Source organism: Aquila chrysaetos, chromosome 3, assembly GCF_900496995.4.
Source record: "Aquila chrysaetos chrysaetos chromosome 3, bAquChr1.4, whole genome shotgun sequence".
Lineage (NCBI taxonomy): Eukaryota > Metazoa > Chordata > Aves > Accipitriformes > Accipitridae > Aquila > Aquila chrysaetos.
The window spans coordinates 2690545-2718235 of record NC_044006.1 but is presented as its reverse complement, the minus strand read 5'-3'; the positions used below and the strand labels follow the sequence as shown (position 1 = coordinate 2718235).

Genomic DNA, 27691 nt, shown 5'->3' with positions numbered 1-27691 from the left:
GAGCTTCTCCCCAAACGCCAGTAACATCTTTGTAACCAGTTTCAGCTGTCACTTCTCTTCTTGTCCTGCCAAATCCTGTGATCCCGCAGTGGCGCTGACTCTTCAGGGACACAAGCACATCCTTAGCACTCCTAATCACACCTGATATTTTTGATGTGCTAATGGAGCAAATGCACGTGGCTCGCTCTTCCTCCTCTTCCTCCTGTGTGGCAGGGCCGTTCTGCCAGGAGCTGCACTGCAGTTTCATGGCCTTGCCAGGCAGTCCTGCTCTGTTGCTGTCACAGTGCCACGCTCCCTTTGAGACACTGCAGTTCACGCCGTGCGCACTGGCAGTAACTTTTTGCAGAAAAGATGAAGATTTGAGACGGACACTTTGCTAACTACAGCCTATGCCTGCCCCTACTGAATTTCCCAATATGCCACCTTGAACATTTGCTCTTAAGCCTGTCCTTAAATCTTTATCAGTTTTCCTGCTACCCCCAAAGCATTCCCTTCTGCTAGGCAGGTGCCCAAGCTCAGCTTTTGCTGTACAGCCACCCTCACCTCTTCGGGTCCCCGCTCCTGGTCTGCCTTGGCCATCGCTCCGCTGCCACCCGAGCCCACGTTCACTGGGAGACGCGAGCAGAGACTCGAGCTGCTGCTGACTCTCCCGCCCAGCTTGGAAAGCGCATGTGGTTTTATTGCTAAAAATGTGCATGCACAGCCAAGCCTCCCACCTGCTCTGTTGCTATCGGTGCTCGTGGGTTCGGGGAAGGAGGAGGTTGCAGCAGGAGCCCTGAACAGCCATTGTGGGTATTGCTGTGGTCCGGCAATATGATGCTCCTGACCCAGCAATGCCCAGGGTCAGCAATCTTCCCACCTTCGCGATTATTTTATCGGTGCACTCAAAATGCAAAAAGGTGCTGGAGAGGGTTCAGGCTACCTCCGTGAGCCCAGCCTGTCTGCAACACCGACCTTAACCCAGCCCTGCCGCCGTCCCCCTCTGTGGCGTGCAGCCCTGCGATGCAGACTGCAGCTGCGTTGGTACATTTATGCACTAGACCTTGAAGATGTTTGACTGTTTGTTTTCCTTTCATTGCCATAAGCAAACTCACTGACTGTGAAAAGGGATAAATTAGCATCTCCAAAGACTGAATCTCTCTTTATTCTGAAAACAAGCAAAGAGGAGCAGCTCGGGCTCCCTCATCCTCCTTCCCCGCACTGTGCCAGCACAGCTCTTCATGGAACTGGCCCAAACTGTGGCTACTCTATGTTTTTGTGAGCCGTACAGATTTTAAGTACTTGGCTGAGTCTGTGAACTCAGAGGTCAGCTGTAGCTTCTTAAATGAGGCCAAACAGGCTGATTACTGCATTGACTTTTAGCTTGTACTGTTTGGACTTAGTGCAGTAACTTGTATTTCGAAGGAGTCTCTTTAAACTATGTTGTTTCAGTTCCAACATTACTGTCACAAGCTAATGCAGCTCTCTGCTGCTCACTGAGCTGTGTGGCATGAGCAAGCCTCATGTGCCAGGCTACCGCGTAGAGGTACCACACGTCTCAACTGGGGTCTCACCCCCTCCCAGACTCTGGCTTTTACTGGGACCTTCTGTGCTGGCCTCCAGGCAGCTGCCTGCTTCTCCCGGTGTGGATTCTCCAAAGCTCCGGGCTAGCCAGAGCTGCCGAGAGGTAAAGTTTGCAGTGGCCAGACAGTCTTGTGCGTGCTGATCCCCGCGGTGGGGTGCGGAGGAGATGGTGGGTGAAGCCTGGAGCCCCTCAGCTGCCAGCCTGGGCTTTGAGTCGTGCAGTCACGGCAGGTCCCAGGGGAAGCCTGTATTTTTAGATTATGTCTGCCTTTCCTTGCACACTGTGGTAAAATGTTTATAAACCCTTGTGCCTATGAGATCTCCGGAGTAAGCAGGGAGACACTGGGCTGGGTGCTGCTGTGCTGTTCCCCCCCCGGCACCCAGCAATCAGCAACGAGGATGGGAACGGTGGGTTTGTAAGTACCAAACAGAGGGGATGCTGAGCTGGACGGACTTACGGTCTGTTCTAGTCTGGTCATTCTCCTGCAGTTGTAAATGCATACAGAGAACAGGCAGAAGCTAGTTGAAGCCCACACTTGCCCTCTATCTTCCAGCCTTTCACCCACACGTGTGGCTCAGCCGTGCCGTTGTGCACCGATGTGTCCCTGCAGTAGGACACGGCTCCAGCGTCCCTCCCTCCCTCTGGCCGGTGGTGCCTGTCCCTGCCTTCTTGCTGCAGGTCCCAAAGCAAGGACAAGATATGCAAAAAGGTTGGTTTAGTTTGGATAGAGCTGGGAAGAGCACAGCTGCTGATACAACTGGCCAAATTTAAGGCCATAATACCTGTAATTTCTGCAAAGTGCCATTCTGAATTCCCAAGCGTGGCTGTGTGTCCTGTTCAGGTTTCCCCGGATAATGGCACGTTTCCTTATTATGCTAACACACCGCCCTTGATTTCTTTGGTGGCTTCCCCATGTCTAAGTACCTTTCCCACCTACAGCAAGAGTTTTACAGCTCAGGGTGACCCTCTGCTATTTTGCAGCTGCCATAACCTGGATCTAGGAAATTTCCTTGGAAAGCAGACTAAAGTGCTACCAACACGGTCCGAATCTTAACCCCAAATCCTCCCTTCATTTGCATGATGCTCACTCAACTATGGTCCCCATGGCTTCTAAAAGGCATTGGCCAAAGTAAAATCTGTCAATACAAAGACTGCAACTGCTGTGCTAATGATCACTGTTGGTCCCAATGGGGCTGAGCTGCCTCGAGCAATTCTTTCAGCCTCTCCAGTCTGTCTGTCTTTACCAGCTGACCACAGACCACATCCTGCACAGGTATCCCAAATCTGGAACTTTATTTATAAAATGACTCATACAGGGACACACGGTCCTGAACCACTTCAGCTTGACAGGGCAAAATTACTAGACAGGGCACGCTGAGACCTCTGAAGACAACTGGAGCTAATTTGCCTGGGGCTGGATTGTAGATGCGAAGCCTCTTTTTGTGCTGCTTTAGGGAACAAGCTCGTGTTCTTACATTGCTGAGTATATGCCAATGAATGCCACCATGCTATGTACAGACTTTAATAAGAACTTTTCCCCTAAATTAGATGGAGGAGATGAAAATGGCTTGGCAAAATGACGCAACCTCAGAAAGTATTCCCAGAAAGCTCTGGAGCAACTCAAGCGTGGACACGCAGTAAATTATTCAAAGGGCTGCCTCCATTTCTCTGCTCCTCTCCTTCCAGGTGAACTAAAATCCATAGAGTGGGATATACTTTCTTCCTTCTGGGGCTATATTTAGATCATTCCTGCCAGCCACGGTGGGAGGAAGAGACCAACAGTTCCCAGCAAACACACAATGATGAACATCCAAAGGAAGATCCTGTCAATGACCATTGCAACGTACTTCCAGTCTTCCTTCACCTGGGAACAGAGAGGTGAAAGGCCAATTATTAACGTTTATTTGAGATTAAAACTTATGAAGACTATTAGTGTTTTATTCCAAAATAGGATATTTTCATTTAAGTCCAGAGATAGGAGAGGAAGGTCTCATGTACATTTTAGTGGTCCTATACGATAGCAAAGATTTATTCTATCAATCGCTGATGTGGGAGACAGATTCCCAGACTGCGTGGGTGTGCATGTGCATGTGCAATTGCAAACCCGTTTCACAGCTCCCCAGGGATGCCATACGCCCATGGATAATTAAGCCCATCTGCACACTCACTATCCTATTTTCCATGAGCAACAGCTGTAATTGGGTGTGTAAATGAGGCTGTGATTCAAGCGGGGGGGTGGGGGGAGAGAAATTACTCGTTTCACCATGCTTGTAAACAGATTTGCTTACAGATTAACGAAGCCAAACTCTCTGCAAAGGGATTTACAGCTTTGGGTGAGTAAGCATTGAAAGTGAACCAGCAAATAGAAGAAATGGTCTTCCTCACCCCGCTTTTTCCCCACTTTTGTCTTGCTGGGGAAGGCTTTCCAGCAATTCCTCTCTGGGGAAGTCTGGTACTTATTAATACCATCAGGAAAGAATTGTAAATGGCTATTTCATTAAGTAAGAAACCACATACATATGAAAACCTCTTTCATTACATTGCTGTTATTAATTTCTTTCCCAGAAGACTGATCAGATGGCAAAGTTTTATTTGATACGGCTGTACCGACTATAATTTGCTACAATATACCACTTGGTGATTAATAGACCGAAGGGCTGAAATTTGGCACGCTGCCTTGCTCTTTAGGGAAAACATCTCAGCAGGAGCTAGCTCAAACCTCTTTGGTGGCCGTGATTGCAGCAAGCCCGCGGTGTGGTGTAAGGAGAAGGAGACGGCAAAGCCAAGGCTGCGCTTTGCTGGGGCTGCTTTACTGCACCTACCAGTCTGTGACCCTGAGCAAACAGTGGCTCCACCGTGCCCAAAGCTGCCATGTACATTGGGCTGTAGCATGAGTGAAAAGCACAGTACAATAATAATGTAACTCTAATGATACAGGCCTTTTCATTCACAGATCCTAGGTTTGTTTTAAACAGAGAGAATAATAAGGGAGTAGCCCAAAACAGTAGGTGTGAGCTAAAACACGATTGGTAGGAGACCTGGCTTGATTATTTTTTTTTTTTTAAGGATTTGCTGATTATACTGAAAATTCATTTTGGTAAAGGAAGCAATCCAAGTATTGGTGAAATAGCCATTTGCAGCAGATGATGTTTCACAGGTATAGTGGCAACTTCAGGTCCTAAAATATTATGATCTGTCAAGCACCAAACAAGCTCTGAGCACAACACAGTGACTCTGTAAACTCACCTTGAGTCTTCTCTTTCTTTATCAGTCATGGATGCACCACTAAATTTTATCTTATACCTTGTGGGTGGTACAGAGAAATCATGACGTGTCAGAGGGAGAGAATATACAATCCTGGCTTCCGTGACCAATGCTGTGACATTTTATTAAGCTGAGAGAATTATTCCTTGCAGGTAAGGTATGTGCATTTACCTCATTTTGGCGTGCTGAACCCTTCACAAACTGATCATGAATCTTCCAAGGTATTTGCAAAGTACCTGTCGTCACTCTGTGCCTCGATGCAGACAACGTTCAGCTGAAGCAACGCCAGCAAAGGGAGCTCTTTAACTATGCCTCTCATTATTTGCCATGTGGACTGCTTGGTTAGGCCTTTAAATCATCTGGTATTGCTCCAGCAACTTGGCTCAGTAAGCAGCTTTGTAAATTGGGAAATGAGGCACGCACTGGAGAGCATATCATGTTTTCCCATAATTTGTTCTCTGAACAAAGCATCTTAAATTTCGGGAATACCTGAACATTTTCAAGAGTGTAAGAATCGGTTAAATATTTTCATGCAATGGATAATTTTATTCCCTTTAAAAATAGCACCAAGGTAAGCAGGTCTTTACTATTCAATGGGCAGAAGTAAACAAATAGAGGTTCGTCCTGAAGCTTGTCATCTCCCTGGGGGAAACCATGTTGTTTTCTGATTGTACAGCCCCTAGCACATCCATTTATAATTAGGGTGAGTAAAAGAAATAGTGTCCCTTGAAATCAAAAGGCATTCTCTCATCCCAAGGATAAGGTCTCAGTGGATAGCTCCCCTCTGCTATACATGTTTTCTGGTCTATTCATCACTTGCTGAGAGTTGGAGCGAGTCTCTGATGCTTAAAATTCCTCACGAGAAGGGCAGCTAAGCAAGCTCTGGATGATTGTATTTAGTGCATTAGTGTCTCATGATGCAACCGATGTGTAAAGAAAATCTGCAATTTACGATCTGATGTCCTACTGGAAAGATGGATTGACTAAATAGTGCCCCATTCTGGAAAAATAAGTTTTCTGAGTATTCGTGCTAGTAAAAGTAAGTGCTACATCACACAAAGAAAAGAAATCAGATGAGTTTCTCTTTGAGAAAAGAAGGGGCAAATGGGAGAAGAGGAACAACTTGTAAAGTTCAACAGAAATTTGCTTTCAAATGTAATGGCATATGCATAAATACTCAGCCCATCTTGAAAACGATGGCTGGGAGTGCATCAGATGTTTGCAAAACCAATATCCAGCTCCAGACCGAGAGCACAGAAGGGTGAAATTGGAAATAATGGAGAGACAATGAAAAAAAAAAAAAAAGAGGAGGAGGAAAAGGAAATTATCTGGATTTTTTTGTTTTGTTTTGTTTTCTGACAGCACTGTAGCATTTCCCTGTGGTCCAGCACCTCACGTGGAGCATGATCCGCAGAGGCCTCTCTGACAGCATCTATGCAGCTGTCAACATCTGCCACCCCAACTCCTGAGCTGTATTTTGATTAGTTTTTAAGAAGCTCACTCAAAACTATTTTTGGGAAAAGATCAGGGGCAGGGACCAGCTGACTCCCTCACCCCCCAAATTCCCCAATAGTAAGGAAATCTGCAGCTCTCCCCTGGTCCAGCTCCTTGCAGGTCTGAGCAGTGGGAACAGGGCATCCTGCCCCGGGGTTTGCGTGGTGGGTTGGGCTGCCTTGGTGACATCGGATCCCCAGGACCCAGAGCCTGCAACACAGATTAGAGCAGTCCCGGGTGGTTTTATTGTACTTTGTTAAAAATAAACCGGTGAGATTATCCCGTGCTTCCTCCCCCTCGGCTACATTCTCTCCCATTTTATTTTTAGGCTGTCTTCAAAGTCTTCTTATTAGAGCAGTCCAGAGATGCACACAGGCATGAGAACACCAAGGCTTTCCAGACGGTGCTGTTGGTGTCTGGTTATTTTGGCTCGTGTGTGACATGCAACTTGTTTTGCTTCTCAGTCTGTAATTAATTTCTAATGGCATTTCTATCATATGCTGGGACGATTTGGTCTTGCATTTTCCCCAGTGTACCATTGTGCTTGTATTGTTTGTAGATATCTTTTTGTAACAAACAACTGCCTCTTGCATTTCCCATTTTCTCTTTGCTGAAGCACTTAATTAAACGAGCTATTTACTTTTAATTTAGAAGCACTGCCCCCGTGGCAATGGTGCTTTAGAAAAAAGACAGAAACTTCAAAAGAATCTCTGTTCTCATTCTGGGAAGGTGCATGTCTCTGAAAATATTACCCCAGAGACAGCGAGCTGTGTCCCAGGGGCTGCAGCTGCATCAGAGGTGCCTGCTGATAGATTTGTTGAAGACTTCCATGAAGAAATGCCACAATTTGATCTTAAGATGAAAGCAAACTTCTGAGTACTGATTTTTTCCCCAATAAATTCTCATTTTATTAGATCAGTTCTGCTCCTTACTCTAAATTTCAATTCCAAAAGATCATGTTTCCTTCTTTGTCATTTCCACCGGGAGAAAAAATGTGCTTTCCCACTTGACATTACTTGGATCCAGAAAAAGAAAACAGTATAGCCTCAGACTGGGGTCAGCAATTATTCCCCCAAATCTGAAAACCCAACCTCTGCCTACCGTGCCGACCACAACTGCCGTGAAAGAGCAGAGAACTGCGGGCAGGTTTGCAGGCTCTGTATGGGGAGCCTGGGGCATCGGTGGTCCTGGGGGTGACCGTTCTCCGCTCATTGTTGGATGTTTTCCTGGTGCCTTTGCTTGCAGGCTGGGCTGGCAGGAGGTCTGGTCAGAGCCCTCAAAACTGCTCCTTTTCTTCTGCCTTTGATGTTTAGTGCTGTAAATAGCTTTCTCCTCAGGATAATCGCTTCTTTTCAAGAGGGAAGGGTAGTGGGAGGTATAAGAAGAAAATTCGTGGCTTCTGAAGACTGTTTTCATTTTAAAGAAAGTTGCAGTCATGGATTAAAAGGAAAGAACCCAAGATATTCATTGACTCAGTTCTTGATGATACCAACAAGCTTAGCAGAACGAGAATCAGTTGAAATGGGAAGCGTTATTGGTGTAATATTCTTTCATCTGCACCACGGGGAAACAAGTCAGTTAAAATCAACTGACTTCCAGGGGTTTACTTGCAACTATTGCTAGGAGGAGAGAGCAGAGTTTAATTTCTGCAGTCCTAATGTACTTGTGAAGTGCTTTAGCCTGGCAAAAAGTGCTGGGCTGTCAACTAATGAAGATGGGGATTCACAGCCCATCTCTGCCACAGATTTGTTCTGTGACCTTGGTCATGTCACTTCATCTCTGTATTTTGGCTGTCGCTCCTCAACACGAGGAATAAACAGTTGCTTCCTCAAATGGATGTTGTGAAGTGAAATACATTAAAGAACAGGGGCCTCTCAAACTATGGTACCAAAGAGTATATAAATGGACAGTAGCACTTAATCTTTTGTTGCTGCTGCTAAGTGCTCAGTGCTGTGAAAAATGCAAATATAAAGACACTCTTCATGCCCAGGAAGTCTTGCATAAAAGCACTATGACTTGCACTGACTCTAAATCTTGAGAAAATCAAACTGTAAGCACAGCTGAAAAAGTACCTTTTGCTGACGGATCCCTCTAGGAAAAGCCAGGTAAGACTTTTCTTTAGTAAGAACACTAACTTCAGTTTACCTTGTGGCTTCCTTTATTGTGGCCATCAGTAGCTAGCACACCGCATCCATAGTATTGCAGGGGAAGAGCTACAAGAGGTGTGAAAGGATGTGGCATTTGTACACACATCACCACCTCCATTAAAATAAATTATTTCAGCCTCTACTTTCCTTCTCTATTTGTAGCCATATTTACCCCTTCAGAGCAAGTGTGAAATTTGTCTGTTCACCCACCTTCCCGCACAGAGCCAACTGCTCCAGTGGAAGTCCACTAATGAGGAATCACATTGCGCAGAGCTAAACATACCCTGCAATGTCCCCACGCTACTACGCGCTTCCCACAACCACAACCTATTTGGGGAATTTTCTTTCCTAGGCTCAGTAGCCAGAGTCAATGCTTAATAAAAAAACAGAGAATGTGAATTCCCCATCTGTCAGAGGCTTCTCTATAAAAAATAAGTCTGCTACGTTCCCACCAGATGACTGCTTTTTGGGTCCCTTTCACAATCTTAGCTGCTTCCTTCCTACCTAACAACAACTTTACTCCTATTTTCTGCTGGAGAATCCTGTTGTGCTAGAGCAGCCCTGAGCACGGTCTGGTTGTGCTACCCGCTTGGCCCACATGCCTGCCAAGACCCCAAGGACAAACTCTCCAGCTGTGCCTATAGTGGTCAAGGTGTTCAAAAGCCACAACATCAGGAATGGCTGAGCCTGCATCAGCAAGTGTACTCTCTGTATAGCCCCCAGGTTTGGTGGGGCTTCCTTAGCAGATAATTTTTGACTTACCCAAGGCGAGCAGGCTAAGTTAGGATACCTACTGAGAAATCCGCGTCTTCTGCTCGCAGGTGGTCCGCAATGTAGTGAACCCCTTCCACTGCCAGCTTCAGGGCTGGGGACATCAACACAAGATGCTGCTCTTTGGTGTTGTGAGTCTTGCTTCCTTGAGCTGGTGTGCCAGCTGCCTCGCTCTTTTTACATTTACACTTGCACAGAGGGGGCTTGTGCTGGGGCTGCTTTTCATTTAGGTGGCACCGCTGGGATGCTGGAGAGCCAGTGGATTGGCCATTGGTCTGGGAAGAGTCCTCTTGCAGGTAGCAATACTGGATGCTGCGGGACCTACAGCGGATAGTCCCTTCCTCTGCCTTATTGGGGCTGTACATCTGCTGAACACTTAGCGATCTGCCTTTCAGGATGGACGTGGTCTGGGTGTCACTCAGGGGGTGGCATGAGGGTTGTGGAGACGAGCAGGTCACCTGTACAGGCTCCGGGTGCAGCACAGAGTACTGCCCAGAAGGGGACTTGCAGGTAGGCTGAGGCTTGGCTGGCTCCTCGAGGTGGGCACAGAAGGAAGATGTGGGTGATGGCTCGTTACTCTGGGGGCTGGGCGAAGATGAGGTAGTGAAGTTGGGTTCCACGTCGATCTCAGACCAAAGCCTTGGTGTATTGGTTATTTTGTGCATGGATTCGATGAGCTTCTTGCAATTGTCTTTCACTGCAGAGGGACGTTTCATGAAAAGGAGGCGTGGGACTATGTCAAGGAAGATCCTCCTCACCCAGTCAGGCATCGTGTGGGTACGCGGGGAACGATGGTGCACGTTGAGCACAAAGACGGTGATGATGATAGACAAGGTAACAAATATCATGGTGAAGAGAAGATACTCTCCAATCAGAGGGATGACCAAGGAGGTAGATGGGATGATCTCAGTGATAAGCAGCAGGAACACGGTGAGGGACAGCAGCACGGAGATGCACAAGGTTATCTTCTCTCCACACTCGGAGGGCAGGTAGAAGACCAGGACAGTCAGGCAGGAGATCAGCAGGCAGGGGATGATCAGATTGATTGTGTAGAACAGCGGCAGCCTCCGGATAATGAAGGAGTAAGTTATATCGGGGTAGATCTCTGTGCAGCATTCATATTTCTTGCTGTTGTAATTGCCCACAGCATTGATGATGACCCATTCCCCGCTCTCCCAGTAGTCCAGCTGGTCCACATGACTGTGCATGCTCACCAAGTCTATCTTGGCTTTGTCATAGGTCCAGGAGCCAAACTTCATCGTGCAGTTTTGCTGGTCAAAGGGGAAGAAGGTAACATCGATGCTGCAAGAGCTTTTATAGATAGCAGGTGGCATCCATTTAATTCTCCCATCATAGAATAGGTGGGCCTTGGTCAGGTGGGTGACTGCAAAGTCACCATCAGCACTGGGGAGAGATAGAAGATAAAAAAAAGACTAAGACTTCTCTGGGACATCTCAACTCTGTAAAAGAAACAGGATATTTAGTGCCTGGCTTCCAAAAATGCACTCGGGGCACCTGAGAGATGCAAGAGGCACATCATGTGCAAACACGGGATCCATCCACTCCATCCAGTGGGTTTTGAACTCTGTTGGCTTATGCAAGCATTGGATTTGCATGCAAATGTCAGCCCTCAACTTGCCAAATTCACATCCTTGAGGTGAACGTACACGAGTTTTCCTCAAAGGTGTCTCATAAATGCCCTGGAAAGGGTTGAGTTTGCTTCAGAGAGGTGGTAGGAACCACTATCAGGTAGTGTGGCTGTGGGCTCTGCAGAATTAATGGTGACAGCTGCTATAAATGAAACAGTGTTGGGTAATCATTCAGTCTCTTACATGAAAAACAGCAAGAACATCCTATTAATAGGAATAATGGAAGTTAATCTCTTGATTTCCCAGTCAGGAAGAGAGCTGTCTTTTACGGTGTCTTCTTACAGGGACTCTCAACTGGGGTCTGTGTGCTGGTATAAGATAAATAGATAACAACCTAGGATTTTATATCAGAAAGCCATTTTTCAGCCAGCAAAAAAGCTATTGCATAAACAGCATTTTTTTTGGTTTGGATCTGCTCTTCTCAGCTGATCAGAGCACTGATTTCCCGCAGCACTGTGCCGTGCACCCGTGACACCAGCTGCTTCCAGCTTGTCACGGGGACTGGGATACAAGTGAGGGAGATCCAAAAAGGCAACAGGACATACAAGTGCACTGGGGATTTGGGGGAAGAAAGACCACGGAGGAACCCCATACTCAAGCTGTAATAGTGTTGGAGAAAGGAGGGAGACTGAGAAACTCTGGGAATGGGATGCCCAGCCCTGGAGACAGCCCTGTCCTTCCCCCTGCCTCAGCATCACCAGCCGCAGCTCCGCTCCTTCCTCACTCCCACACCTCTGCTACTGCACATTAAACACGGAACCTGCCGCTTGCCCCGGTGTGCGGAGGCCACAGAAAGAAATTAGCTCATTAAGAGATTCAACTAGCGCAGCAGGTAATTAATGCCCTGCGTGGCTATGCCATCAAGAAGGGCTGTTCCTCCCCTGCTCTCAGTGAGGAGGACACGTGGATGGTGACGCTTAAATTCCATTTCTGGGGCCAAGTCTGCAGGTACCTTCTCTACAGCAACGTCCTTTCTCCGGACAGCGTCTGCAGGACCTGCAGCCTGCGTTAGCTTACACAAAGAGGCAAAACTGAAGCGTTGAGAGCTGCACAGGTGACATATCTCCTTGTTCGAATAATCGTTGTGATGGAGACTGGGTGTTTGAATCACAAAATCACACCTTCACCTGAAAATGAGCCAAGGCCCTACATCTGCAGCCCCTTTGGGCAGTGACTGGCTGAAACTTCAAACCCCCTCTCTCCTCCTTGATTTCTACTTGTGGACAGAGGATTTTGGTACCCTTAGACAGTCACAACCCAGATCAAACACCCTGGTTCAAGCAGCCTTAAAATGTGGGTGAGGTTTGGATAGAGCCACAATTTTTTTCATCATGAGCAAATGTCTGAGAGGTTGAAATCCCAACCAAAACCAGCACGTGGAATCTGTAGAGCAATGCCCTCAAGTCTAGCTACAGGAATAGAGAAAAGAGCATCCAAAGAGCAGGGAGGGAATTGAGGACCATCTTACACACTCTGCTTGAGCCGCTGCAGAACTCGGGGATACAGAGGAAGAAGCCTGTTGTGTGATGCCGAATTGCAAACAGCAACGCTGCTAAACAAAAGGGAAGTTGAGCAGGGGAGGGAGAGCTTCTGCTAAAAACTTGAGATGAATTATTCAGGCTGATATAGATAGAAAGCTCTCTGCTCCCGCCCAGCCCTCCCGGCTGGAGCCGATCCAGCCTGCAGCCACTTTCCCAGCAATTGGCAAACTCCCTTGGCCCTGCTCTGCTGCTTCAGTGCTCAGATGTGCCGTGACAGCAGCCGTACAGGGACGGGGTGCGCGGGGGTCACACCTCTCCTCTTCCTCACCAACAGCAAGATAAACAGTGCAGGGACGATCCGGCGGGGCCCCTCAAGCTGCTGAAGGCGGAGGAACTTCTCTAAATTTATTTCTTTCGGAGATCATCCATTAATTCATATGCAAAGGGAAAAAAAAAAAAAAAAAAAAAAGACTTTCTGGTATTTTGTCTTGCCCTGTAAAGCATCCTTGTCAGTCCATGGCCACACTGGCTTCCAGCGAGACTGGTATTGTATTGTTCATTTTGGGAAACAGTGGCAGGATCTGGCCCTCAGTGAGCTGTCTTGGCTAACATGGTATCTGGGCAGAGATGGCACATGCCCCTGAGCCCCAGGATCACAGCCCAGATCTTTGTCTTTTGAGATGATTTTCTAGGTCGGTTGAATGAATGGAAAAATAAACTCAGAATTACTGTGTGGTAGAGAACCAGGTTTTTACTAAACTCTTCTTTGTTTCTATAATGGAAAGCCTTTGCTCTTTGTGGCAGATTTTGGAAATATACAAAAGAACACAAAAGGACCCAGTGCTTTTTGACCTCTGAACTGGACTTTTTCTAAAGCTTTAAAATGTCTTTTTTTTTTTTTTAAGACAGGAAAGCTAAAAATATGCACAAAACCAGACTTCTCTCAAAGGGATTAAGGCAAAACCACCATTGTGTTTTACTCAGATGCAAATAAAACCAAGCAATGCCATTGTACCATCCTCCCAACTCCTTTCTTACCTCTTCTTTCTTAAATCTAATTTATATTCCAGGACCACTTGCTTTGGATGAAAACTGTCTTTTTCTCCTGAGTTTTGCCTGCACTGTAAAGCCAGATTGAGACACGAAACATGCACAGCAAGTGACAGTCCGGTGTTTACTGTTCTTGGTGGTTTTCTTTCTAAATCTCAATAGGAATTTGGAATCCAATTCTGCATTTAATGAGATCTCTGAGGCATGATTAAACCATTCATTAATGGAACAATATGTTTATAATTCAACTCATGTTACAGAAAAGGGATAATGAGCACCTACTAGTGTTTCCCTTCTTAGGTAGAGCAAAGTGTTAGTGGTTAGGTAAATAACACAGGTGTGTGTTTTTTCTTTTGAAAACTTGGAAAAGGGCATGAAACTCCTCCTAAAAATCCATCCAGGAACAATAATAATTGTGATTCATTCCCAGAAATGTCTTGTCTGGCAGTTTTGCAGTCTTTGTGTGACTAGCCACATATGTCTCTTCTGCAAGCGTAGATGTAACCAGTGTGATGCTGCAGATCTCGTGTGTCAATTATTTCCATAAACGATCTGCTGCTTTGATGAGGAAGATATTTTTTAATTGCTTGCCTAACAAACCAGGCCTCATCCTGGGTCCTCTTTGGCTCACACAGTATTACAAATAACACCAGTACTCCCTTCCAAGCTGGATTTTGCCTGCAGTGCCATGGCAGGAGTGAAACCAGCAGCAGAATAGTTCTTGCCTTTGAGAGTCAGCTAATGACTCTGAGCAGCAATAAAAACCCCTGGGATCCTCCTGCTTCTCCCTTGCCCACCTAACAGGGCTGTGAAGTAATTCTGGACTTTACCAGGCATGTTTGAACTTCTCATTGCCGTTCAACGTAGAGATACTTGAGCAATTTGTAAGCAGTGTAGATTAGCCGTGCTGTTGTACACACATAGACTGTATCCAAGCCAGCTATAGCGTGCAAAGGTAGTATTCACAGTCATCTTAACCCTTTGTGCATACATACATTTTTGCCTCCTTCCTCAAGCTTACCGCACTGCACCTTCAAGCATACGCTTACTGGATTGGAAGCTACGCTTGCTGGCACCCTGCCGATGTGGGGTGAACCTAGACAGATGTTTTCATCCTGGGTGAGGTTTTCATTCTGCTCCTCTTGACGTAAGAGAGGGAGCAAACAAGGTCACCTGGCTGTTGATGGTCTTCCAAAGCCCTTCCCCAATCTCCTCCAAGGGATGAAGGTGAGACAACCGGCTGCAAATGAAGTCTGCAGTTAGGAGATTGGGGAAACCCTGTTTTATTGTGGAAAGCTTTGCTGTGGGAAAACCCACTCCTGGCTAAGTTGTGCTGACAGCCCTGACTCTATAATGTGAATATTTCCTTAGACAGGAAGATGGGAGATCTGACACAGTGGGACAGAGAAAATCTGCAGTCATCCCTTTATAGTGGTAGCACATTTTCATCTCGTTCAGTCTAGACCACTGTATTGTGACAGTTGTCATGAAAAACCATTTGGAAGATGGATTGAGCACAAGTTAAACATCACAACAAGAACATGAGAATTAAGATAATCAGGCTCTCCAGATTACCTTGACCTGACAGCTCTAAAAATCTGTCAGTAATAAAGTACTGGAGCTGTTATATTTTCATGTCAAATACAACAGCGTACACCAGTAAAGAAAGAAGATGGTTGCTTATTCCTTTGCCAACGGAAATAGTGCTGCTGTGTTCTGCAGCCTTTGATTCCTCATTTCGAGAATAAAGGCTGCTCTTCTAAACTCTTCTAAGTTTATAAGGGTTCAAGAATGGCATTGTTTTACTGGCAGCCACCAACTGTATTTCATTAAAAAGCTCTGCTGATGGAGATTTTTTTTTTTTTTGCCAGTTTCTATTTTCCCTGCAGTTGGGAGATACATCATCTCACAAAATTAAATGTTTTCAGAATGCATGTAAATGAGGCATACATTTATTTTAATTTCTGATGATACAATTTAAATCCAAACAGAGCTTTAAAAGCCTGAAAATTAGCTATATACATATATGGATATAGCTAGAATGTCTTTATTTAAAACATTTTTCATTGAACAGCAGTAACTAAGACAAATTGGACTTTTAAGACTCCTTTAAAGAATGTACCCTTTTGGTAGACATTAAAGAGATGCTTCTGTAACATTCAGATTAAAATACTCTCCAAAAGCAAATCAGAGAATATTTTATTTAAAAATTGGTTTGTGCCACCAAAATGGTGACTACAAATTCACAGGTTGGAAGGGACTCCTGGAGATGACCTAGTCCAAACTCCCTGCTCAAAGCAGGGTCAGCTACAAGAGGATCAGGACCTTGTCCAGTTGGGTTTTAAATATCTCCAAGGTCTTGGCAACTTGGGTACAAAACAACTTGGGTAGATAGATGGAGGTGTCTGTGCACTGATGTGTACTTCTTTAAGTCACATCCCAGCTTTTCCTTGCTTCAGATGTTTAGAAATCAGTGGTAACCGATATTTTGATTGTTCCTTAGTAAATTAGTCATCTGTCTCGGAAATGGCTGTGCTACACTGAAGAAATAAGCACAAGTTTCTCAGAAGGCTCAAACAGTGCTGAATTTATGCATTTCACTTCAATTCTTCCCTTTGCCAAGCATCCTCATCAGCACTTTGGATGCAATACTCTAGCTCTGTCCTTAGCATAACGGCAGAAGTCCTTGGATGCTAACACAGCACCAGCCCATGAGAGAGATCCCTCTTATAGATTTCTTTCTATCAATTGCTGTATTACTGGATAGAGCTTGGCAGCAAACCTCAAAGGAATCTAGAGATATATTTCCTCTCCAGAAACATATTCATTTAAACGCCCAGAAGAATCAGGAAATCTTAAGTGTGAAGTAGCGACTATGGGCCTATTATAAGTACAATCTGGTGCAAAATGACAAGATCTGTGCAAGTACACACATACACACACAAAGAAAAATGTCAAGAACTTTTCCAATATTTTAAAGGTTAGACTAAGGGGCATCTTTTGGTATTTCTCCTCCAAACAGCTTTGGGATGAGTCAGGAAACCAGTGTTACTCCAGAAGTCTCACTGGTTGCAAATGTCATAGTATAGTTCAAAAGAACAAGCCGCTATAATTCAGTTCAAAAGAATTCTTTGCTTTCTCATGATTTTCAAAAGCCGGCTGCCAGATGATCTTCTAACCCAGTCCAGTAATCCTTTGTGTCCATATTACCACTGGGTGAATTCCTCAAGATATTTCCTACTTCTAATTACAGAAATTTGTATTTGAATTTCCTTCATGTATGATCTTGTCTTTCATTCTTTTTTTTTTTTTTTTTTTTTTTTTTGTGACTATCGAGGCTAAGGCAGGGATTAGTTTTTGGAACAGCTAACACCAGAAAATACTGAGAAAAAAGAAAATTTTGAAGTCTGAATGTTCCCAGTAGCTTCTTCCCAGGTTTTACAACCATCAGGCTAGAGAAGACAAATGCTATGACGCTATCATGAATATCCAGTTGAAAACTAGCCAGTGAAGCTCACACTTCAAGTTCCCTGCCCATCCATTAGGCTCAAGGACATGGTCTTGCACTCCTCTGGACAGCTTTCAGCAGCTGGAGCACCTGGCTGCAAATCTGCTGTTTCAGAGTTTTCTCCTCTGGAGTTTCTATGTTGCACAGGGAACAAATGCCTCAACACAGTGGTGGAGAAGCAAAAAAAAAAAAAAAAAAAAAAAAAAAAAAATCAAAATGCAGCTCCAAGAGCTTATTTCCTGATTAGACAAAAAAATATTTTTCTTTTTTTACTTTAAATATAGAAAGGAAAACTAAAATGTGCTTAAAATCCATTCATGAATGGGAAAATAAGTCAATGCAAAGGATTAGATAATTAATTTATAAATGATTTGGTGGTATCTGAAGAGCCTTTACAGGCTCAGATAAGCAACAGCTGGCCTTGTTGGCAGAGAAGAAGAGGCTTTGTCACTTCACTATTAACTCATATTCCTCTGTTATACATATGTTTTGTCACATCTAGTAGAAACTATTTACAGAGTCTTGGAACTTATCTCATCAAGACTGAAAATTCAACAGCATATTAATTTCCCTGTAGGATATTAATTTGGTTTTAGATTCCTTATGAATGTTGACAACTACATATACTCTCTAGGCCAAACCAGCTGAGTTTACTGATTTAATTTGGGCCTCTAGAGTGGATAAATGGAAGGTTTTGACAATAATGAGCTTAGATATGAGAATAACCTCACAACAAGGGGTTAGGTTTCCTTAAAGATGTAAATCTCAAATCAATTTAAATTTCACCATTTCTATATATACCCCAAGATGAAAACAGAAGAGGCCTTCGTATAATCTCCTGCCCAGAAAATCTCTTTTCCAAAGGTTACCATCCCAAACAAAAATGCTGTACTTCTGCCAGATCATGTGATAAGCAATAAATAGATCACATTAAAAAGCCTGAACAGTGCACAGGCCAGTGTGGCCGCTCTCTCTCTTCCACCAAGGTCTCTGCACATATTCTCTTGCTCTTAGGGACCCAGAATTACATGCACCTACTTTAAATTCCCTCTAAACAATATATATATATATATAATATATATGTAAAATATGGGAGGGGATCCTTGTTAGCTAGTCAGTTCACTAGTTAGATCACTCATGACTAGTCGCTATCTTTGCAAAGCCTTTCTTTCTGAGACATTTCTAGCTGAGATGCCTGCAAGGAGAAACACCGCCTGGTTATGCAGTTGGTGAGCTGCCATGCAGAAGAGCCTCATCTTGGTGTCCCATCATGCTGCAGGTTTTGCCTTGCACGCATTGCATTTGCCCTGCCTTGCCCTGCAATCCCTAAAAAACATGAAACCTGATTGTTAGAGCAGCGCAGCTAAGATACTGACTGCAGCGTCAGATGTGTTTGATGATAGGAAGTTAGGTAGAAGAGAGAAGTATATCCCAGGGCAGGAAAGAGTTCACATAAGACTGTATGAAAGAGCATGGGCAAATATAGCTGTTAAGAGGTATAGAATTAACGGAAAACCATTACTGACTGGCTGACAGTTGGCGCCTACATCCATGTTTAATTTATGGATAAAGTAACCAATTAAAAATGCATGATAGACTCATGACGACCAACAGAGGAATGCATGATTATTAATGGTCAGTATGGATAAAGGGAGAGAAGTATCTTGGATTTAGGTAGCTGGGGCACTAGATCTCCCTGCATGGTAGCAGGTCACCAGTACAGCTAGATTGGCTATCATCTCCCCTACCTCCCTGCGAGTCAGACTGAGTCAAGCAATAAGGTGGGCAAGGCTGAAAGACTCGCACCCCAGAAGAGGATAAGGAGGACATTCTGGAATAGCTGCTGTGGCCAGCAGATAGGCAACGGCTCCCTCGAGTCCCTGTAGTTGCTCAAGTGACAGCGGCAGTGAACGAGGACAGGAGGGCAGAGGGGCAGAAGCCAAAGGCTACCCAACTGAGAGATCTGCGTGCCCATTGACCTCTGGGGGCTGCTTTCGGCGTAAAGTCCCAAAATATCTAGAGCACAAAAGGATACCGAGGCCTCCTTCTTTAGTGCTAGGATCCTCCTTGCATGGACCACGCTCATCAACCGTAGTGAGCATGGTGAGCCAAGGGAGCAGATGCAGAAATGACACATCAGGCCCTTGTGTACCAGAAGCTCCAGCAAATGGATGGTTTAAAGCACAAAGGTCCCATGGACAATGTAGATTTGTGTAGCGCTATTTCCTTTGGCACTACAGTCCACCACAAAAACCACCAGAAGCTCCAAAAATAATCATCCTTAACACTGTCATTAATTAAGCAATGACAAGGACAAGGGCATTCATTTTTTTTCCAGTGGAAGCTGTCAACACCTTTCTTGGCTGCAATGTGAGGCACTTGTAATATAATATTCATGCTCAGAGTGTGTCCCTGTAGGATAGGAAGGTCCAAGTGTCTATGAATTAGTCATTTCCATTGGTCTAATCTCTGAAAGGTGCTATGTGAGAATGCAGTGATTTCCAAGAGGTTTGCAATCACTCCGCACCACTGAGGTTCAGAGACAAGCTAATGGGAAAGATAACAATTTCCATAGCCTCCAAAGCTCACAATCCCCTGGACAGGTTCCTCCTTCAGCCATTTTTTTTTTTTTTTTAAAAACAAAAGCAAAATCGTATCAAACTAGAACCAGGCAACAGTTTATTAAAAATGAGCCTGGCTACCGTTGTGAGTGTTTTCTCTGAGTGTTAGCCACATACAAAGATGTTTTTGTTTGATGCTTGCAGCAAATGTTGTCTCTAGAGCCTGTGCTGGGGAGGGAGACTGGGATATGCTACAATCTAGGAGACTGGAGAGCTCTGGTATGATAAGCCAAGGAGAAACCAGTCTTGGCACTTGGACAGTCTTTCTAAGAATATCAACAGGCTCCAAAGAAAAGAAGGAAAACAACCACCTGCTCCCTAGGAGGTGTGCATACAAGAGACAGTTTTCAAGCATTCAGGGTCAGGAACAAATACCTATTCAAGAATAATTCTAGAATGGTATTGGGCTGACCCGAAACCTGTATTTGTAGACACACAAGTCTAACATGTTTCAGCATATTTTCCTTATTTAAGCCCATTCTCGGTAATTGGCTTTTCCAGTTGATGGTGATGAATTAGGGGAGAGCTCCTTGGTGAAATGAGGAGGACTGAAAGCTCAAATCCAGCTTAATTGTGTATCTGACATGTGAAGAGAAAACAGTACCTGGCATCCCCCAACGAAACTTGCTGTCCAGAGAAAGGATCATTAGGAGAACAACCCTTGTGATGAATGTTAGTCATGTCATTTAAGGCACCTCTGGAACAGATATTATAAGAATCTACATGGAGTTCAACCACAGAGAACAAAATAAGGAGGAATAATTGCAAGAAGCACCTTAACACCACAGGCAGAGAAAATTTGCAAGGATGGGTTTGCCCTCTGGCCACAGTGCTCACACTTACTTGTTGTAGAGGACAATATCTGGTCTCCAGATGAGCTCCGAGGGGATTCGGATGGATGTGACGTTTTCGTATTCTTGGGGGTCCCAGCGTAGCTTGTAGTCATGCCACTCCTGCCAAAACCAAGGCAGTTATTACAAAGCTGGGAGAGTTCAGATTGCAAAACTGAAAAGGAACATGGAAAAGCACATATTTTGGTGCACCCACCTGCTTCACCCACACGTTCGTGGTCATCATTTGATTTTTCTCATCCTGAAATGCAAGATCAGATATTGGTTACAGAAGCAGAGGAAGCGGCCCAAGGAAGTCATTAAATTTCTCTTAATTGTACTTCATTTCTCTAATTATAAGTCACCTCTGCAATAAATGTAAGTTCCATCTTGGAAATAAAAAGCAGATGTTTCTGTAATTTAACATGGGACAGGGCACAGCTGCCTGATACCACTGAACAGCTGAGCCTGCACCTAGGCAATCTTGTGAGCAGGCAGACTTGAATTTATTGGGATTTTCCTCCGTGCTGATGGATTCAGCCTAGGATGATGGGGCCAGGCAGAGGAAAGAGCTCCACAGCTTGGCTTTGACCCGAGCACTGAAGGAAGGGGAGTGATGGATATGTATCTCCTTACTCACACATGTGTGCGTGGATTACAATGCTCAGCTTCATCTGCAAGTAGCGTTTAGTACTTCTACTCCGAAACATTATCCGTGAACGCAGTTCTGGAAACATGAAGCTCAGCAGTCTTTCTCCTTCTACCAAATACATGAACTATGGATTGGGTTTTCTGAATAAACCCAAGCTACTCTGCTGACACGTAAGCATTGGACAGCCTGGTGTATACCCACGCTGTCAGTTGGTAGACTTTTTCCCAACTCTAAGTACAACCAGTATGGAAAGGTAGAACTATATATCTATATACTTTTAAATAATGTAAGGCAGATATAATACTGACAGCACTGTAGTATTATTAATTACTGCTTGCTGCTTGCTTTGCATGCTTATTACAACCCCTATGTAAATAACTAAGATGAATTATGTGGGGCAGAGCCCAGTGCTGGTCTGATTTAAGTGTCGCACCAGAGCTCAGAGCTTGTTTGTGGGTTTGTTTCTTTTCTCCCTCTTTGGTTGGCATCAAAACCAGCTCAATTGACAGGGCTCATTTGGAAGCAAACTGCTCGTCATTAACCTGGCTCTTGTGGCAGTTCAAGATTAATTCTGAACATTAAAAACCAGGAGATTCGGGGGGAGGGCTGTGCCTCCCCCTTGCTGAGCCTCCTCACTGCTATTGTGCCACCAAGTGTAAAACCTGATCAGAGATACCCTCGTCCAGGGTTAGGGACCAGAAGCACGTGGAGGAAGGAGGAATACAAAAAACATTCAAATGAGCAACAAAGAAAGGGAAAATATCCAGCTACTTCCTTGGGTGCCGATGGGAGATGAGGAACGCCATTGGAGGAGGCTGCCATGCCTTGGGCTGCACCAATCCTTGAGCATCTGCTTCTCTTACCACTTTGCAATTCAGGCAGCTGAGGGTCTCCACCACGGCCCCTGCACTGGGGATCCCAGCGCCGCAGGTGCTACCCTTTACTGGAATTTTCCTGCCAGGCTGGGTGCAGACCCTTGGTGGAACCTCCTGCCCCTCACTACACCTGAGGGCTCTGCCATCCTCCTGACCCAAGCGAAGCCTGACTCTAATCCCACAGGTTTATCTCGTGGGGGGGTTGCAATGTGCTAATGACTGACTGCCTTCTCCTGCACAGAGCCAGCCCGGAGGACGGGGGGGGATTCTGCAGCTGAGGATGGTGCTGCACTGCCTGGCCTCTCTTCTCAAGGTGAACGCAGCACTCGAGGTCCTGCAGAGACACGGCTTTAGGAGTCCAAGTGTGTTTCTCGGTGGCTGCTCCCAGACACGTGCTTGATCCCTTACCACTTTTTCCTGGGTTCAGAAAACCCTCAGCATGCCAGGTTGAGGTAAGGACATGCAGGGATGTCAAGTTCCACATTGATTTTTGTTCCCCCGCCCCCAGCTTTGTGTCAGCAGGAGCTGGGGTTTGAATACGGCTCTGATTTCTCTTTCAGACTTCTTGTCGTTGGGAGCTGAACATCGGGTCTAACAATTGCAGCAGGGTTTGCACCAAACCAGTGTCACTGTAGGGAAGGGGGAGAGAGAGCTGAAGTGCTGCAGCGGTGGCAAGGGGTGTCACCACTCCCAACCACACAGACTGGGGCAGGAGGGGATGAGAGCTCTCCTCCAGCTCTACCCACCGGCCCTGGCACAGAACTGCCTGCTAGTTGCACTTCTAACCACTGACATGATTTTAAGAAGATTAATTCTTCTTAAGTAAACTGGGAAAAGCACTACGAAGCAGGTGTATCGATCCCCCCTCTTCCACAATTCAGCAGCTGCATAATGGAAAATCTCTTTCATGCCTCCACAGTCACTAATGTCTCATCTTTAGTCTTATCAATTATTCAGATGAGAACCGTACAACTTCAACATTAGCAACTGCAAACAGCCCTGGATCCCTCAGGCTGACGTAAGAGAGAGGAGGGGAATGGAAGACCATTTCTGTGCAGCAAAGCTGGAAGCTGACGGCTTGTGCACAAGGAGACGCAACTCTCCAGCAACTAGTGTCTTTGCCCACCTCCTGCACCACCTTGGCTCTGTTTCCTCTGCATCTCAACCCCCTTATCTCAAAATATAAAATGTTGTGGAGTGTCATCTGTTATGATTGTCCCACACCAGTCATGTCTTTAAGCTGCATTACACTTTCCATTATCACCCCTTGTAGTCTGCCACACAAGTACGGTAAAAAGTGACAGAGAGCCTCCAAATACTTGTTCAATACCAGGCCAATACTTGTTCAAGAGCTGTGCGTCTACACAAACACACTGTCCTGGAAATGTTGCGTGCAAACAGGGACAGGAGAGAGAAGCATGCGGGAGCAAGATCTGCACAAGCTAGAAAGCCTGTGTGTGTGCTTAACATCTGCAGCCCTGCAGGGATCTCCTTTGGATTCAACACTTGACCCCAACACACTGTGATAGAGTAATCCTTTAAATACCATTTCAGTGCGCATCAGTCTAGAGTGCAAAACACTGTGTTGTACGTGGCATATGCAGTTTGCACACACGTAACTTCTATTTGAGCAAACATTCAGAAACAATGTACTTGTTAATATCTGCCAGAGTAGCTAAAATCCCTCAAAACTTTCATTTGCAGAAAGCTCTTCAGGCAAACTATCTTCCAGAGACGAGTAAACCACTACTCCTATTAGCTTGTGTAAATTAGTGTTAATAACTATGGCTCAAATTCCAAATCAGCTATTGTTTTTTTCCTTAGCCAGGACTCTCTGGCATTTATACGGGTTGCTCCACTGCCCTGCTGTGATCAGTCCCACGGGTTTTGATAAGGAATTTGGGATTTTGCCTGTACTAGATGAAGAATAAGGGATCCACTTTGATGACCAGCTACTCACATGAGTCATCCCTTGTTCCAGCAGAGCTGTCTGCGTGATAACCTTTCTCTGCTGAGCAAAGTCTTCCCAACCAGACCCTGGATCAGCCTGTAAAACCCACATGCACCAGGAGCCTCTCCTCAAGCCCCGACCCGCTTAATCTTGTCCACTTGTTGCACAGATAGGTTGCACTTACAACATCGATGAGCTGGGCAATGGACAAGCCGAAGCGGACGAGGACCACATCGGAAATGTTGGCGACGGGGCGGGACCACTTGTTATAACCAGAGAAGAGTTTCTTCAGGAGACGCTCCTCCGCGTGGGCTCGGGTTTCCACGTGGCCGAAGGCTGCGGGGAAGGCATGGGGCACGGCGACGTGAAATGTGTGCAGCTCCAAGTGCCCGCATAGCTGGAGCTTTCTCCGGGGGGGGGACCCTTGGGCTAAACCCAGCGATGGGCAAGTAGGGATGCACGGGAGGGTGATGCCACCCTGGTGACTTGCCTCCCCGCTAGCCCAGGCATTGCCATGTATTTCTCACTCTGTTCACCCACCGTTGGCCAATTCCCAATGTAGGGTTTCCATTGCAGAGCAGGTTTGGTCTGCAGAAAGTGGGGGCATCACTAAAGCCATTTGAAAAATGCTGCCTGAGCCATTCTCCCTTGAATTTGGTCTGATTTTTGTGGCCACTTTGTGGCAAGTTTCTAGCACTGAAGTCTGCAAGCAGGAAAGAGGGATGCTAGAAGGGCAAGACAAAAAGGAAAAAGCAGCCTCCTGCTGGGAGATAGGGATTTTGGATCAGATTTACACAAAAAACCTGGCATCAAATGCATCACAGAAAAAAAAGGCAGAGTGAAATCCAGCTCTTCAAACTAACCTTCATAGCTGGTCTTTCACAAAAATGAGGGGTGAGAAAGAGGATGAGGGAGAGCACCAATTGGATAACAAGAGTGCAGCTTTCCTCATTAATGACTTTAAAAGTTGGAGGCTGCAAGGAGCAGCCCTGACCCTGCACGTACGCTACAGGAACCGTCGGAAGTGCCTGTTGGTTATTAAAAATTAAAGCCACCCTCCTTCCAGGGGGCTGCCGGGGGAGCTGCGCTCCTGTGCCAGCTGCACGCAGATGCATCCTCCACCACGGCCGGTGGGGAGAGGGAGCCGGGGGCTCTCCCCGCATCCCTCGTGGAATATGGCTCCTACTTAGTCTTTAGCTGCCCTGGATTATACAAAGGGAAGCATTAGCTGAGCGCTGGCTGCGCTCTCCCCAGCCAGAGCTGTAGCCCGGAGACACATTAACACACTTTACCCAGGGAAGAAAAACCCAGGCAAGAAGCAGGATGCTGAGCCCCTGCCTGTATTCTCCACCCTGTCCCCTTCCCCACCGCGGCTTTAACCCTTTCCCCATCAAATCAGGCAAGGAGCAGAAAATAAAAGCAAAGCGTTGCTCGGCAGAGGCTGGTGTTTAGGGGACCCGCAATGATGGGACAGGAGGATGCAGGAGTGGGGGAAATTCCTTGTTGACAGGGACCGGTCTTCGCAGAGTATCTTTGAGAGGGATAAGGGAGAAAAGAGCTAAAGAGCAGCAGAGCAGGGGTAGAAAAGCTTTCTCAAACTTACCGGGGAAGACGCTGGCACACAGCAGGAGGAGGAGGTTTCCTTTAGACACGAGAAATCCCATTGTGGAGCAGAGCTCTAGTACGCAGAGTCTCCCGTCAGGGCAACTTTTCCTCTCTGAGTCTCTGGATCCTCCAGCTTCATTCCCCTAAACTCCTTTCTCTCTCTCCCTCTCACCTGCCTCTGGGAAGAGGTAATAGCTGGTGGTTTGTTTGTTTGTTTCTTTTCTCTTCTGACTGATTCCCAGCTCTTGCCCCTAGAAGGATGCTCTTCCCTGGGACACCGATGCACATATACTTGCAAGAGACGCGTAAGGGCTGCAGAAAGCTCCCGTAAAGAGGCACGAAATGCACAGCCTCCCTGGGCTCTCCTGCTTGCTCCTCTCCCCTTTCCTACGGGGCGGTTTGGCTGCTCGGTTTATTTGCTGCTGCTGCCGCTGCCGCTGCTGTTTTCACCCTTCCCCCAGCCCTTTGGGCAGCCTTCGCTCAGATTTTGCTGCTGATGGGCCACCGATGCCCACGCCAGCCCTTGGTGGAGCAGAGAGGGAGCACGGTATGTTTGTATATTTAATGTAGTTAGACCTGCCCACCTCCTGCTTAGGAGGAGGAGAGAATCTGTGCGCTCCAGCAAACAGGCTGCAGGGAGGAAAACTTTTAGCATGAGAAATAAAGGGGGGGATCCAGAGCCCAGCTGCAGCCAGAGGTGGTGGATAAGGGGCCACCTGGGATCTTCAGAGCACCTGAAGCCCAAACAGTTCTTAATTAACGAAAGCTGTCTGTTTAATCTTGTCCAAGTGCTTTTCAAAATCACTCCTGTAGACTAACAGGGTAATTAGCCTGAGACATATTTCTGGCCTGGGCATGTATCTTTGCTGTCAACAGTTATTGGGCTGATGAACCTGCCCATGAGAACAGGGCTCTGCTGTGCTTGGTGCTGCACAAACATGTAGTACAGATACAAATATTAGTCTCTGCCCATAGGCAATGTGCAAATCAAAGGTGAGACTGAGACAAGAGGTTACTTGAACGTATCTATATACTTGAATGTACCTTAAATATACCACAAATATCTCTGTTGAAGTCATGAAGACTTTTTGTGGAGGAAAGGATAATTCCTTGTGTTAGCAAGGAATTATCACTCTAGCCCTTCATTTCACATCCCTGATTCCTCGCATGGGAGACACGGAGTACAGCCCTCTCCATTTCATTTTAAAACTAGCTTTGATATTAACACAATTACTTCCACGCGGATAGCAAATGGATTTCATTTTCAGGCAGGGGTAATGTTGCCAGCTGCAAAATTAATCAAAGTCTGTTCTAATAATGCTAGCTACATATTTTATGTATAATAATTTCCCTACTCCCGAAGCATCTCAAATATCTTCCAATATAATAGATTGCTGGCTGAAAATGGGGAGGATTAAAGCCGCAAGAGAAATTAGGTCTGTAGTGAGATTATAAATAACATCAGTGTAGTAGCAAACTCATCTTGTCCTGTCTTCTCTTGTCTCATCTCTTCCTCAACAGTTGTCAGCCTTTCAAATGACAAACCCCACCATAATTTTCACTGGGTGTATGGACTCCTGTATGGTTTCCCTGCCTTGCTTTCGGTGTCCTGACCCTCACTGCAGCACCTGAGTACCTGTGACATGCTATAAAAATCTGTAGTGCTCGTTCCAGGGAACCATCCAGCATTAATTTAATAAACAGCAGATGTGAGATCAAATTAACTTAAAGCTGAAGCACGGGTTACATCCTGAGAGCCAGGTCCTGTGCAGCACTGAGCACCTCTCCTTCCTACAGCTAGCAAGAGGGTAGCAGAAGGGCAATCATTCCTCATCAGGGTAAAACCAGCATCAGTCAGTCACACACTGCAACCACACATTCCCAAACATCCATGCAGCAACCAGAAAAACCCATTTCTTTAAACTCCTTTGCTCTATGAAATCTGGAGGGAGGGGGATGTCACCGCAGTTTGCACGCTCCTCCGCTCCCTGCTGGGTCCAACGCTGCTCGGTTCGTACCCAGCAGCGTTAAATGGGGGAATCCTGGGTTTCAGCACATCTAGTTCCAGCAACAAGCACCAGATACAAATAATCTTACAAATTCCCAAAGGCTCGTGGTGGGAAACAGGATTTCTAAAGGCCGTTATTCAAGGAGGCTAGTACTTTGCACAGGTCACACACTGGGCGACCAAACCCAAGGGATCCAAGATCAGCTATTCCCTTTTGAAAA

The 27691-nt window shown here is 45.8% G+C and overlaps 1 protein-coding gene across 1 annotated transcript; it reads right to left on the bottom strand.

Annotated features, from left to right (window-relative positions):
- Positions 1 to 2840: 2840 nt before the first annotated feature.
- Positions 2841 to 26050, bottom strand: CHRNA4 (cholinergic receptor nicotinic alpha 4 subunit). Its single transcript, XM_030010037.2, has 6 exons — positions 25461 to 26050; positions 24042 to 24193; positions 20597 to 20641; positions 20393 to 20502; positions 9264 to 10644; positions 2841 to 3428 (listed from the first exon to the last, which is right to left on the bottom strand). The coding sequence occupies exons 1-6, from the start codon at positions 25519 to 25521 to the stop codon at positions 3303 to 3305; spliced, it is 1875 nt and encodes a 624-aa protein (XP_029865897.1). The 5' UTR covers positions 25522 to 26050; the 3' UTR covers positions 2841 to 3302.
- Positions 26051 to 27691: the final 1641 nt, after the last annotated feature.

Coding starts and splice junctions, on each gene's coding strand:
- CHRNA4 (XM_030010037.2), bottom strand. CDS start 25,521: ATGGGATTTCTCGTGTCTAAAGGAAACCTCCTCCTCCTGCTGTGTGCC. Junction 20,642..24,041: donor TTGCCCAGCTCATCGATGTT/GTAAGTGCAACC, acceptor CTTGCATTTCAG/GATGAGAAAAATCAAATGAT. Junction 20,503..20,596: donor CGAACGTGTGGGTGAAGCAG/GTGGGTGCACCA, acceptor TGGTTTTGGCAG/GAGTGGCATGACTACAAGCT.